This window comes from Aulonocara sp. 'chitande type north' Nkhata Bay, linkage group LG8 (genome assembly GCF_057382095.1).
Source record: "Aulonocara sp. 'chitande type north' Nkhata Bay isolate Kocher_YH1m ecotype deep benthic linkage group LG8, A_spYH_male_GT1.1, whole genome shotgun sequence".
NCBI lineage: Eukaryota > Metazoa > Chordata > Actinopteri > Cichliformes > Cichlidae > Aulonocara > Aulonocara sp. 'chitande type north' Nkhata Bay.
In genome coordinates this window covers 19,831,696-19,847,269 of record NC_141351.1, presented here as the reverse complement: position 1 = coordinate 19,847,269, position 15,574 = coordinate 19,831,696, and the positions used below count along the sequence as shown (strand labels likewise).

Sequence of the window (15,574 nt, the reverse complement as noted above, 5' to 3'; positions counted from 1 at the left end):
TTAGGGGCCTTTTTTATGCTTCGCAGGTCAGTGTGGATTAAAAAACATCCATTGCTCTGAAAATGAAATTTTACAAGGACTTGAGTGAACATGAGTGAAAAAGCAGCCAATGTTCAAACAAAGACTTTGAAATACCATTAGAAAGCTTGGAGAACAACAACTCAAGAACACCTTAACAAGTAAGACTGGCTCCTTGGAAGCAAGATATAAAGAAATGAGATGTGAAAAAGTACTCGTGTCCAGTACCTTCATTTTTCCACACAGTGTAGGACATTATGGCAATTTCTTCATCCAACTCTCGCCCTATGACAGCTGGGATAGGCTCCAGCGCCCCCCGCGACCCTGAAAGGGATAAGCGGAAGCGTATGGATGGATGGATATTAGTAATACACTAGTCCCACATTGCATTACGTAGGTGGAAAATCCTCACTGGGACATTAGCTTATTTAAGTTCTTTAAAAATATTACAGTAAGCTCTGTGGTGACCATATGAACATGGCATGCTAGCCAGGGCTCACATACTTGTTCATTTAGTTTAGTTTGTATGGTTTGGTTGTACATTTGTGAAATAACTCTAAAAGTTTCATTTTTAAAGAAATTGTAGAAATGCAAAACTTTGACACAAGCCCACTAACTCTTGGTGAGTGCACTCAAGAATAAAAGCTACATATCCCAAGAAATGTCTTTGTATCCTGGTAAAGAAATAAAAAGAATTTTAGCTGAATGCACGCTAAAATGAAAAAAAGTGTGCTGCCACTCGTCTAAAAAATAAAATACAGTGAGTAAATGTGATGAATAAAATGAGTGAGCCATAAAAAGTACAGCTACACACGAACAAATACAAATAACGCAGTAATAAGAAGCCTACTGCCAAAGGCCAGAACCAAAGCATTCTAATTAAACAGCATGTATACAGAGGAACCTTGACAAAGCAAGAGAGCAGAAAATACTCATGAAAAGAAAGACGGGGTTAGGAATGAACACAGTGTGCATTCTTGAACACCACAAACAAAGAACTATAAAAGCACATTCCTCGTGTCCTTTTGTGTACGTCTGTGGTTGTTTCTGCACATCTGTGTTTGGCTGTCCATGCTACGGTAAGTGCTGCTTCTGGAAGATGTCTACTTTACTATTCTGCACTGGGAAGAGGAAATAAAACTGAATTCTGCTTTCCTCCTAATTGAGTGAGAGTACAGTTAGCAAATTAAAACAATTACATCTGCGGGCCAGTGGCCACTGGACCGTGAACTGCACAACAACAATATGGAAGCAGATTTCAGCAAGAAGGAACAGCCTCATTAATACATACTGAGGGAGTGGGGGGTGCAGTGTAATCAAGTTGGAGCTTATTCAGCTGAAAACATCTAAGATTTTGCCAAAGATATGCAGCTACAGCTGGGTAGCGTACAGGCAGAGACACCTAGATTAGCTGTGATTGAGTGTGTGCGTCTGTGTCTCGGTGTGTGTATGTGGGAGTGAATGCATGTGTGTCTCTTTGTGCCTGCGTGTCTCTGTATGTGCTCTCCTGAGCACAAATATACGCCAAATCAATTCAAATTAGGTCATCTCTTCACTCAGTCTAATGTTCCATAAAAGATGTAAGGGGCCCCATCCGTATCGCTGTCTGTTTCTGACATTACTTATCTCTAGGTGTCTTCTGCAGTCTCTCAGGCAATACAGGCCATTTCTACGGCAAACTTAATGGACTGTTACATAAGCCACCTAAAGCCTGTCCTGCCATTCGTGACACTAAGTGTGAGAAGTGACTATAAGAGGGAAATTTTAAGGAAAAATGCCGGAGGAAATTACAAGCCTTAAAAGGGTTCTAATCTAGAATCCTCCTGTGATGGGCCAGGGCTGTCGACTCCCAGCGAATGGGTCAGATCTAACTGGCTTCTTGATATGAAAAAAATTGCACAAGTAGGTAATGAATGAGTGGCTGGTATAGCTGCCATACTAGAGAGAAGACAGCAGTGGAAGAGATAAGTAAAGCATGTGGGAAAAGAGCACTTTTGTGTCACTCTCCTGAAAGTGTGCTGAACTACGACATCAGAAAAGACAACAGAAGAAAAAAACGAACGTAGCAAGAAATGTAAACATTAAAAATACAGTTATGACACTGACGCAGTGCAGAAACAGAAGTGGGTGGAAAAATGTTCCAGGTGACACCAAGTATGGTCGGTTCAAACACTGGTCACCCAGTTCTTCATAGAAGTGGGCTAAGGGTTTAAGTTCTGTGCTGGTTAAGTCCATATCACTCCAAACCACTCAGCCTCTCCTGCAAGCTTTGCAGAACTTCCAAAGTGATAGAACCGAAGTTGAACGCTCTATTCTTCCCTCATTCTTTTGTCCCATCTTCCCCTCAATGCCATACTGCAGAATCCCAGTGTGTAGACTGCACATACATCTAAACCTCAAAGACTAGTAAGGTGGTAGGTTAAAATAATGCTCCACTGGGAAGGATTGAGTCTGCAGTGTGAGGTACCTGTCATCTCGAAGTTTAAAACATCAAACACAGATGTCAAAATCTGTGTTTAAAAAAAAAAAATCTCAGTAAAAAGACTAAGGTGGTGACAGTATGCCTGTAAAATAACAGTAAAAAAAAAATTATGTTTGGGTGAATATGAAAGAAAATATGACAGCTTAATTTAGAAGTATAAACACCCACACAGTATAGATCAGTACTACTAAAAGATTACTGTATTTCTCAGCACTTAATGAGAAATCTCTCATTAGAGTAGGTGAAATACTCAAGTACGGTATATAAGGCGTTCACACAGCTTGCACTAATGAAACACAACTTAATGAATAGCTTTTTGTGACAAATGTGGCTAAACCAAAGGGAGTTGGTTTTAAATATCACCGTACTTTGAGAAATACAGACCACTGTGTGCCAAGGTTTTTATATTCATTTTCACTGAATGTTATCCCTAAAGTACAACAAGGTTGCCAAAGTAACCACCACCCATACCCTCAGCATACTTCCCCCCACACATACACACAAAAAAGGTGTGCGAACAATTGATTTGCACAGTCTCTTTTGTTGCACCTGTCATCCCACTAGATGAAACTCAGTATTAAAACACCTTTCTGGTGAAGCATACAATATTCTGCTGGCAAACCTTGGCTTCTGGCATTCATCTGTACGCTACTTTGACACGTAGGATTGTTGAAGACCGAAACAATATTAAGCAGCTTCTTTTGATGTAGTGGCAGTTTTTATTTGGAGCCCAGATGGAACTAAAAGTGAAAAGTCTTTACACTTTACACTTCTGATTTTTACCATTTGTTTCAAAATTTTATAGACAGGCAAAAAAGAAATTACATGCATTTAAAAGTCTACATGAGCTTTCCTTACAAGGACCCACAACTGGCTCTATGTACTGTAGCTCCAGTTTCTACTTGCCATCGGTATAGTTTTACAGTTCACAGTTTAAACAAAGTTAATAATAATAAAGTACACTGTGAACACCCCTATAACAGTAGCAGAAATAACACGCTCAATGCAGGCATTAGTGACTTATCAAACCTTACATTTATCTAGAGGTTAAAAACTCCCATACTTATTTTTTCTGTGATCATCTGTACGTCAAATGATTTCCCAGAAACACAATATTCTAAACACTCTTTAGTGTTAGTCTCAACAAATGTTGAGTCCGCTGGTTTGGAACAAAGTACCCAGCAGTCCAAAACATATCTTTGTTTGGTTTATTTGAAGGAGATTTGTTGACTAAGAACTCAGAGCAGTAATGGCCTCACACCTGGAAGCTGCCCAGCTCGACAATCTGCTGGCTGTCTGATCTATCGGCTGCTGAGCAGCTCCACTGAAGCAGTTGGGGGTTAAGTACCTTGCTCAAGGGTAACTTGGGGGGGTCATGAGGGCCAGTACTTTTTTGCCCACAAGTCACCAGTCTGCTCAAGTCAGAACAGAACTGATCCATAAATCCATATTTTAGCCTTAGCGTGTGCCTATAATGTATTTCTACAGGAAATGTCACTTTAACTGCCTGTAAAACGCAAAGACGGAGGAGAAAAAGGGCCCATGGTTGAGGATAATGGAAAATTTGTGCTCCGTCTATTTATTATTTTCAGGGAGATTTTCTGTGTGTACAATGTGTCTGTGTGTTTGTGTGGATGGTTATGAAGCGTGTTTAATTAAATTTCACACACTGCGAAGTGTCAGATTGAGAAGAGCCCCCCACCCCCACACACACGCGTACCCCCTCATGTGCATAGACACACACATACAACCATGGTGATGGTAGTGGGATGCAGATGAGATATGATTTGAGTGGGTGGAAGTAAACACTAATAAGTGAATGGCTTGTTTTTTAATTGGCAGTCTGGAGTGAAACAGTTTCAAGTAGGCCAGTGGTACAACTTATAGATGTGAGGACTCACACACATTTAAAATACTGTGCAAACTTGCTAAAAGAAAGAAGTTCAGACCTGATGAATCTTTGCACCGTTGCACAGATGGTCAATCTTCTACAGCATAGTCACAGAAGATGAATAGACCTAATGCTTGGAGGGACAGAAAGGCTGAGGCTGATGTATTGATGGACAGTAAAAACAGAAAGAGTGGAGAGAGGTCACTGTTTCTGACACCTGCTGTATACACAAGGGTGCTCAGATGAAACTATCCAAAACCACCCGAGTCCACCTGAAGCGCGCGTTCTCACACATACATGAATGCAAAGGGGTGAATCTCCATACACAGAATTGACCAAAGAGTCATTTCTGGTTATGGCTAAAGCTTGTGTGACAGTCTGTGATATCACTCTGTCACACTACAGTGCTCACATTTGATAGTGAGGAGCAACAAAAAGGCTTTTCTGGTTATGTCCCTTCCCTCTGGTTGGAAGAATTATAAGCAAACCTTATAAAGTTGGTTAATATTTCATTTTAACTTGACTCATTCACTTCAATTTTTAATTAGAAAAACACTTGAAATTACATACTGGTTGAGATTTATGTGTAAATCAAGGCACCACCAGGAAAAACTTTATTTCATTTCATTTATATTTATAGCATTTTCATTGTTTTTTTATTTTTATTTTCAAGAACTTCATTTTCTTGAGCGTATACGAATGCAAAATGCATTTTAATGAATGTCACGATAAGTTTAGGCTTTTAATGATTTCTTTGAGCTGTTCCTTTTGCAGGGTGGAATTATTTATTAATGCAAACAGGTATACATATGTATTTACAAATATAAACATACACTCAGATCTTTTAATAAATGGTTCCACGGGTTCTTCAATGTCTTTTAACTTGATAAGGCCAAGGCCTTCCTGTTAGTTGTCACAGTTAACTACAACTGACATTCTCTCTTAACCAGCATTAAAATATTTTGTTTAACAACATTAACTGGATTCGTCAATACTCAGGACAATGGGAAAAACCAGAACTCAGAGAAGATCTAAGAAGGAGAATTGGAGATTTATACAAGTTGAAAAGGTTATTTCTCAACAACTGCAGATTTCAACATCAACAGTTCTCATAACTGTACATAAGTGCAAGTTACTCTAATGTGTCACCACACTTTGCCAAGGTCTGGAAGAAGGTCTGTCATCCTCAGATGAGAGGAAATTGGTTAGGATGTGGAAATTGCTGGAACGCCAATGTCCCCGTCCACGGTGAAGTTTTACTTTGCCATGGACCGAAAAGACTGACTGCAAATTGCAACTGTCCACGTGGACAAGCTGAATGCCTTATGGAGGAACGTTTTATGGTTAGACAAGCCAAAAACTGAGCTATTTGGCACAATTACAAGGTATGTGAAACTTTGTAAAAGTGACACAATTGGGTCAGGACAATTATCCCAAACACATTTTGAAATGGATAAAGCAGACTAACATGGTCAAAATGGTCTACCAAAGCCCTGACCTCATTTCTTTTGAAGGTTTGTTGACTACACTTAAAGGTTGGATCTGTACCAGAGATCTAATCAATGTAAATCAGTTCTACAAATTTTGCCAAGAAGAGTGGTCAAATATCCAGCTGCAAAAAACAAATGACAAGGTGCTCAGTGCAGAATATACTAAAAAAAACTTAATTAGTGAGAAATCTGAATGTTGGATTATGACAGGCTGTTTTTAGCTTCCAAGTTTTAAAAAATAAAAATGAATTTCTGGATAATTTCTGTCCCCTGTGTGGTATTCTTTATTTGAGTGTCTCTTGCCAATGGCAATATTTGAAATTACTATAGATCAAGGTAGTTTAAATGAACAAAATGAGAAAAAAAAAAGGGTTAGCAGTGAATTTTCCCTGGTAGTGAATTTATCCCAAACCTCTCTGTCCAGTCGCAATGATATGCACCCTTCACAGTAGCATCGCACATTAAGAGTAACTGTCATTAACATATCAGGATCCATTTTGTCACCACATGAGGTGATTTGTGAGTTAAATAAAAACTGTTCATTTATTATGACTGCACAACCCATTAATTAAAAAAAATATATGGGAAACTCGTGATTTTTTGTTTTTTGTTTTATACCATTTGGGACAGACCATTTCAGGTAGGTAACAGCAGAACACCGTCAAAGCAGACTGCTACTGTTAATACCATATGGGCCAGTGGTGGGAATATGCAGCAAAGTGTACGTCTGCTGAGACGTACACAATCCCTCAGCTGGTTTGCATGAGTTTTTCCTTGTGTATAGCAGGGAGATGCAGAGAGGTGGAGTGTGGTGTTATTGCGCAGACAACTACGCACACCAGAGACCCCCCAAAGGCCCTACAATGCAGGTACTGTACTGTAAGTAAATAATCAGGATCCCCTTGTGTGTGCAATTGAGATAGTGTCTGTGTTTGTATATTCCTTCATGGTGTCACTGTGAAGTCTCCAGAGTAGCCCGTGTTTGTGTAGAGATTGTGTATTTGTATATTTGTCAGGGAGAGGGAGAAAGAGAAAATGTGTGTCGACAAGTGTGCTGCCTCATACATGTTTGATGGGAGGATTTGGTCTTTTCTCCATAAACAAGGCTCCTTCAGTCTGAGCAGGGCAGCCCATTTGAGCATTCATAGGTAAGCCAGCAAAATCGACTGATCAAAATTCATACTGCATACACAGTGGCCAGTGACTCTCCTCTCCTTTCTTTTTTTTCTTTTCTTTCCCTTCTGCAGTTTAATTCACTTTAACTCATTTCAAGCCAGCTCAATTGTTTTATTGCCAGCTCCTTTTCCTTCGCTCTCCTCCTCTCTGTTGTTTTGTTCTTTTGTCATCTTTTATCCTCTTCTCTTCACTCATCTCCTCTATTCTGCTCTCCTCTCTTTAACACGCTTCCACTCAAGTCTTTTTAATCCAATTCTTTTCATTCTCCACTTCTATTTTCCCTTCCATCTTCTTTTTTCCCCTCTCTTCTGCTAGTGTTATATTCCCCTCCTCTCTTCTCCTCCTCTGTGCCCCTCTCCCCTGTGATTCCTTTCGTCTTCTGCCACACATGTAATATTAAAGAAATGCACACACACTGGGCTAAAACAGACCTCACTTAGACAAGCATGAAATAAGCAATTCTGAATACAAAACAATAATCCACAGGAAAATCTGCAGGCACCTCAGACGTTCTATTGCTGCCTGCTAAATGACCAGCCCCAACAATTCTCATCGCCAGCAACCCTCTCCAGTCTGCTTAATTCTTATTTTCTTTTTTTTCCCCACTTTATATGACTGTTACACAGAGTCATATAAAAAGCAGACAGCAGGAGTTGGGATGTCAGTGAAAGGAGCTCCTTAGTTGACTTCCCTTAAATGAAGTGACACTTTCAACTTGGGTGTCTTGTAAGTGCGAGCGGCTTAATGTCAGACAATGTTGTCTGTAACTGGGAGGGATATGCTGGGGAGGAGAAGAAAGACCAGACATCTACTGTCATTTAGTCACAAGGAGGAGACATGAGAAAGAAGTAATTAGTGAGAAGTGGTTTAAGAAATGGAAGCAAGGGAGAAGAAAAATACCAGTGGGAAATAGAAAAAGATAGACTCTAAGAAGAAGACATGAGAAGTGAATAGAAGGATGAGAAAGGAATGAAACTGCAGGCAAAGGGGTGGAGAAAATGACATAAAAGGAATAAGTGGGGGGGAAATAGTTCAAAGAAAATCCTCGTTTATTACAACTCAGGTCCCATTTTAGAAAATTTACCTATCAGTTACCGGAACAGTATACTTGCTCATGTAATTGCTGAGGTGTGGAAACGATAAAATTGTTGCTTAGTACGATTAGAGACCGATTAGAGAAAAGTGACACTGAACACAGGAAGGCTGTATTATATTGTTTTTGGAGAGTTTCCCCCATTAAACACTGTCCCTACTGAGAGCAACATAGGTGTCTGGCTTTTTACGCTGGTCGTGGGATCTGCTACTTCTAAAAATTAGAGTCAGAACTACCATTGTGAAAGAAATAAAAACAAGATAAAAGGAAACAGAAATAGGAAAAGGAGAAAAATTATTGCAACAAGGACATTAAGAGGCGCCCAACCCTTCAGGTGGCAGTGAGGTGAAGTGTGAGTGATGCAAAGACCTGATGTGTGGTTCCTCTTGAGTGCACTAGGGCAGGCAGGGGTCCTGTCCCAGTGGCTAGTAATATGGCAGCTCGATGTTGTTTTCACTTTGAGAGATGAAGCTCAACTGCACTGACATACAGTAACAGCACTTTGCAACTGGATGTGTGTGTCGTGTGTGCGTGCCACGCAAGCATACCTGCTAGTCAGAGCTAAGGGGAAGCCCTGTCATGCCTTTCCCCATTGTTAGCATATGGCTGTGCGCTAAGTGAGTTGTCTTTTGCCTTATTAAATATTCACAATTACAAACAGAGTGAAACCCTCACCCTGGTTGGAATTCATGTTTAATTGATGTCTCTCTCTCTCTACTTCTCGCCCTGTTCTGTTTCTGTTTTAAGTTCATCTTGTCTTACACTTGAGGGGCCTAATTCAATAATAAATGTTAAACTACTGTCATCGCTAAGTTTAAGCTTAGGTATGTAATCAGAGGACTGCTAACTTTTTTTAAACAAAGAAGAAGAAGATTGTCTTTAGTTCAGGAGTATAAAAGGTTATGAGGAAAGAACTCAGGTGATGTCACGTGAGCGTGATATTAGAACGGGGGTAAAAAAATTAGAAACCGTAAAGAGAAAACCTTCATAGGTTGAGCAAAATAAAAAAAAATCTACATTGATGATTGATTATATGACCTTAAATATATAAAATGCTATTTTTGTGAGTCTTTCGAATCAACTGAATTCATAAAAAATACGCAGCGAGCAGTTTACCATTCTCCAATATTCGTTGTTTTTAAACATTTCGGCAAAAATTAGCTTTCAACTCAAAAGAAACACATAATCACACTTTAAAACGTCTGCTGATGGGAGTCAACCTTGTAAGCATTTAAGTATTTGATTAACAGATTTTCAAAAGTGCTGCTTCAACAGTACTTCACAGAGCGCAGAGTAACAGCTGCACCGCTACCGTTTATTGGGAAAACTTTTTTCCCCCGAAACTTTCTGAAAACAACCAGCTTCGTCACAATCACTGAACAACTTGGTGCAGTCTGTGCCACAGATGCAGGGCATCTCCAAATAACAGCAGCATCAAATGATAAAGATGTATTTTTCAACTGGAATAAATATCGCTTTCACTCAATGCGCAGCTGGGTATTACTTGGTGGGAGACATGGTCTGTCCCTGCAGACGACTTATTATGTAGGCTCACAACGTGTTATCTCTGAATATGTTTCCAATGTGAATGTGGCAGCATTATTTAAACCTCCTGCTGTTTTACTGTCATGATGAATTCACCAGCACGAACTGTTCGCCTGTAACTTATCATTATGGACATACTGTCATCTAAAGCACCAGGGTCAACCTGGTCCTCTGTCAGAGCTAAATGATCCTCTACCTAGTAAGCTTTGTGCATATATCTTAAGCAGAAACTCAGAAGTTTTAGCGTCATTAAGAAGAATGCCTAGTTGTACGATAACATACTTTTGGAATACTGCAACAGATGTTATACCAAGATGATCATCTATTTTATCCTTCGCATCCATTCTCCTCCTCAGCTACCTCCCACTTGGATAAAAGCCCACGAAGCAGCCGTATGCAGTCCAATCAACTAGTCACAAACACATACACCCTCGCATACACATATACACAGGGGTACGCGGGTCACTGGAGCCCTTTCATGTGTCATGTTTTAAGAGAACAAAAGCCTAAATCCATACAGTGTCTCCCAGCTGTTTCATCATTTTCTCTGTTTGTGTCACTGTCTCTGTGATGAAAAGAAAAAACACAACTGACACATCACAATATACTTTGGTTGAGAGGCAGGTGGTTTCAATTCTATTACATAGTGTGACTCTGCCTTTTGTTTCGGCGTGATAACTAGGATGACAAGCGAACATCAAAGAACTGGTCTTAAGAGGCATTTTAAAGTTTAACGTAGGTGTCAAACAATTGTTAGAAAATGGTAGCCACAGCATACGAGGAGGAAAAGTTTTAGTAAAGTGTAAGTTAGGTAAGATAAGCGATTCACAATGTTGACTGCAAATGACCACTGAATGCATTACTTCTGCTTACTGAATAGAAACAGAAGAAATACAGTAATTCTGTTTTATCTCTCATGCAGTAATTCACTGGACTAATTCGCTACTGCTAAATTTTTCTAAAAATAACTTTATTATTTAAATATTACTCAGAGCAGCTAATTAGGTTTAAAAGTGGAACAAGGAAAACTGGAGGTGGGCTGATTTTTGTTACTGGTCAACACTTTCCCTTCATAGAAACTGTATGTGTGTAATTACAGCAGCTGAATGGGAATGTAGCTGCTGTAATTACCTAAACATGCTGAAAGTGATTCAGTGGAAAGAATTCTGATTTAAATAGGGAAGGGCAACTAGTCTTTAAATTATGTTTGAAATTAATCAGACAGTGTATGCATATTTCATTTTTTTAAAATCTTTGTCCATTTTCAAAAAAATGTAAAATACTTGACAAACGACAGATAAAAAGTGGTGCATCATGCAAAAACAGCTCTAGAGCCCAACACTTTTTTTTACTTTCCATGGCTATTTAAATGTTAAACGTAGATTAATGTGTAAAAAAAGACTTAAATAATCTTCCTTTGACTATTTTCTATGATGTTTTTTAACTTGATGATGTCAGAAGGTGTCATTCTTTGAATTATTGTGGTTTACTTGTGCACATAGAAAAAGAGTAACATGTTCATAAATGGTAAAACTTGTAGCAAGATATCAGGTAGGTTTATAAGAAACCATCAATCGATCCCAGTCCACACATCGATGGAAAAGTCTCCAGCATAACTAAGGGGGCAGATTTCGCTGACTGAATGACTAACTGATTTGGGCCAAAACAGCATGTTGATGATTTCCAGTTTATGCTTCAGAAACAGTTTGAAACCAAATTTTTCAAACACAGTTTTGGCAGAAAGGAGTTACAATAAGAACTGGAAATATTTGAAAGCCCAGTTATCTTGATTGCATCTATGCTTGGCTGTTTTTGTGCAGAGACAGGATTCTCCAGCTGTGTGACTGGCTAGTACATGTGCAGGGGATCAACCTTTGAAGAATTCTTCATTCCTAGTGAATTAAGAATAGTCTTTTGGTTTTTAATGCCCATTCCTAGAACAAGAAAAGCATCCTCTTAACAGCTGCCATTGTATAAGAGGACAAGCTAATTTTTTCTTCAAACTGTATATTGTACATGTCAAATTAACTTAGATGGAGTCTAGTTTATTTATAAGGCAAAATGTTACAAATCTGTGAATGGCAGTCTGCGCAGCATATAACATCCCATCTCCGTAGACCATTGAATTGAGAAAAGCCTTGTCATTCTTTTCTCATTTCATACAATTACATGACAACTACTCCCTCACTCCACCATACACACATATTGCCTTTGTGGGTATAGGCTACAGCTCGTAATCAGATTTCGGCATTAACAGGATTAGACCAGAGCAGAGGTTTTTCCCTGAGATAGGGAATGAAAACTGTCTATTATACCACATACGAGAAAATGGCAAACACAGATATAAGATAGGAGAAGTGACATGCTCTATCGTATCAGATCACAGCAAATGATATCAAGCAATCAAAGATCAGAATAACACAACTTTCTTTTCTACGGCAACAAAAGAGGAAGATCCCAACTTGACATCAATATTGTGAAAAAAATAAACACCTTCAAAACAGGCTGTATGTGTTCTGCAGATGTCTCCTATCATTTCAGATAGTCCTCGGTGCCTGAGGAGGTAAAACGAACCGTCTCCGGACATTCATTCAGGCATTGTGATGGACGGACACCCGCCGGATCAAGACCCCAAAGGAAAAAGTAATGTACAGACAGAAAGGAGAGGCTGTAAAATTTCTGTTTCCTGCAGGGCAAGGGGGTTATGAGGTAGTGTGGAAGGGTGCCAAATCAGATACCACCACATCAAAACAAGCCTTAGGGGTGATACGGGCAAGGAATGACATGGATTCTTTAGGAAAACAAAGGCAGTGTTATCCAGGCCCAGATACACAGACATTCAGACACACAGCACACACAATCATATTTTCATTATACATTGCAATCATGAAAAACTGGCACATGAGCAACCCTATCTCATTCTCTTTTCTTTTGTCTTTCCACACACAAAATCACCCACATACTCTGAGAAATGCCCAATGGTCTGCAGACATCAAATTTTCAACCCACCCTCACCACGCTTCAGTCAGAAATCACATTACCTCTGCCACCCCAATAAGCAGTAAGCACAATGTAGCAGCTACATCCACCTTGTCAAACCTCTGAGCACACCATTATGTTATTTCTCAGTGCAGTGTTATGCCTGCGAAAGCAAACAATAAAAAAAAAAAGAAGCACCCATCCATCCAGAGAGAGGATAGGACATGGTTTCCGGTATTTCTTTTCATCTGGGACAGTAATGAGCTAGTTTAAAAGAATTGAAAAGGTGAGGCAGAAGTGCAGTCACAAGGGAATGAGAAGAGGAATAGACAGAATAAGTGTACGGTATTTAATCATTAGGGAAAGAAGATGGGCCCGCAGTGGTGGCAGCATTACAATTGGCAGCTTCAGTCATTCATTTAGAATGACATTCATTAGTCTGCCCTATAATCTGCCTCCTACATGTTGGATAGGATGAAGAGCAAGGCAGAGTACAGGCCCTATGAATCACAGGTGTGGACACTATCATACCTGGGCCTCCTCTTTGATTGGTCCCCAAACAAGAAACCTTATCAGGGTCTATGAGGCTGCTAAATAATGAGGCTGTCAGATCCTCCGCAGCACGGCTTTGTGCTTTGTCACATACATACAACTGATAGTATGTACAGGAGAAATGAATGAACAAAAATATCCACAATACAAAAGCACGATACGAAAAAAAATGGCATACCTGCGTTTCAAAACAGTAGCTCTTAGCTGATCCAAGGTTTCCAAGACAATACGGATACATCAACTAAGCTGGTCTAAGATAGTAATGTCACACGTCATGAGGTTGCACTATTCAACCACCACAGTGTCAATGTGACTCACATATGGCAATGAATGACTTGCAGTAGCCTGATTAGTTATGTGAGTGGACAGATAAGATAAATAACTGAGCACAGAAGTTACTTTAAATTTTTGCTTTATAGTTCTAGTCAACCGAGGGATGTTCTAGTTTATTCATGTGAAAACTATATTGGTGATAACACGTTTTTTTCCTCAATCACTAAGTGCCTCATCCTCATTAATTTGCTATCCTCTGTTATCTGTTAGTTGTTTTAATTCATTTATTAATTAATAGGTAAGTAGGGAGTTATCATCAGCCCTGTTTGCTGATGTTGTCTCTATTAATTTTGTTTTTCCCAAATTAGTTTAGACAGAAAGTTTGAATCCGATGGCCCATTGTGCAGTTCATGGTTCATGTACTTATTACTCTTTTATTTTTGCCACGACACTCATTTTCCTTATTTGTCTCATATCTTTCGAAGCAATTAGATATCCACTGTTAAAAGTCTGTTGAACTGTAGCAGTGCTGCGGTATCTTATTTACTGTAACAAGCTGATGTACCTAAAATAATTAAAACAAATACATAAACAATACGTTTTAAAAAATCCAGATGTTACTCAGTATGCCACCACGCTTACAATCAATTTTCTGAAACCCTGCGGATTTACTAATGATTCATCAATCTTATTTTAATAATGTATTAAAACCAGTCCCAGATACATTTACATTTATATTAAAAAAAAAAAACAGTTTGATAAGTCATCATCAAGCAAACTTATTAAAATATGCACTGCTTCTATCTTATTTATTATGTCGACCTCACAGGTTTCATAGCATTATAATTGAGGGTTTTAGCTATTTGCCTGGTAATTGGACAAAACAGGTAATATCATTTTGAGCTCTGGGAGTATGTAATGGAACCCTGTAATAGACTATCCAAGGTGTAGTCTTGCTCTTGAAGGAAAGGCTCCAGACCCCCCACAACCCTGAACTGGACAAGCATTTACTAATGAGTGAATGAATGTTCTGACATTTCAAAGACTGACCAATAAAATGAATAAATATAAGGAGTTATCAGTATAACTGCAAAAATAATAGAATAAAACACACTCACACACACATGTGCTTCCACATGTGTGCTTTTTTCCCTTCCCTCATATCTCCATTGTTTTCCTATGTACTGAACACCCTCTATTTACCTTTGAAAAAGCTACCACCGAGACTAAAAACAAAGACTGAGGGAGCACCATGCAGACTCTCAAGCCAACTTGGCACAGCAACTCAATTTTCTATTATATTTTTTGGTCTTTAATTAGGGTTATTAGACTCTCTGTGGGTCTGTCCATTCTTCTCTCTCCATGTGAGGTGATTAAGTGGCCACTCACGAATGGCACACTGCTGAGACAAATGAAAAAAAGTGGAGAAGGGATGGTGGACAAGTGCTATTTGTTTTCTTGTGTTTGTTTTTGTCTGTGGCCTGTATGTACTCACAATTTAATGGCTTGTTTCCCTGACACGGTGCAGTATAAGAATGCGCAGTCACTCAGACCTAAACATGAAAAGAAGAGTTATTCACAAAATGCCACAAAGCAGTTTTGTCAATAACACAACACTCAAGGGAGGCAAACTACACTTTAATGCCCAGTGCCTTTCTAGCTAATTGGGCCAACACTTGGGTATCCTCCTAGGTTCCTTGGAGGATTGTAAATACCTGTGAATCTATAAGTCCAGTGGATCACCCCATATTTGTGTTTGTAGCCACAATAAAAACAATGTACTGTATTAGGGCTGCCACAAACGATTATTTTGTTAGTCGACTAGTCTTATTTTTGGGATTAGTCGACTAATCAGATCATGCATCCATTGAACGTAAAACGTACAGCTTATTGCACCAGCCTTAATCTGATCTTATATAACTATAATTAGCTTAAAGCTTGAAGTGTTTAAGGTATGTGCTAACTAAAAATAAAGACAAGATGATAGTTTATTAAATTTTAATGACTTTTGCAGATTGTTTCGGTGGAGTTTAATAAACTCAGCTGTCTGCTCCTTGCTATCTAAAATATAACGG

At 39.0% G+C, this 15,574-nt stretch overlaps 1 protein-coding gene across 5 annotated transcripts in view; it reads right to left on the bottom strand.

Moving 5' to 3' along the window:
• Positions 1 to 15,574, bottom strand: part of sdk2b (sidekick cell adhesion molecule 2b) — a 280,187-nt gene that overhangs the window by 203,476 nt on the left and 61,137 nt on the right. For 3 of the 5 annotated variants that reach the window (XM_086304172.1, XM_086304171.1, XM_086304176.1), the window contains exon 2: positions 247 to 342. The exons of the other annotated variants lie outside the window; for them this stretch is intronic. In XM_086304172.1, coding sequence (XP_086160298.1) covers positions 247 to 342 — 96 coding nt within the window. The remainder of the gene's footprint in view (positions 1 to 246; positions 343 to 15,574) is intronic. 5 annotated transcript variants of the gene reach the window in all.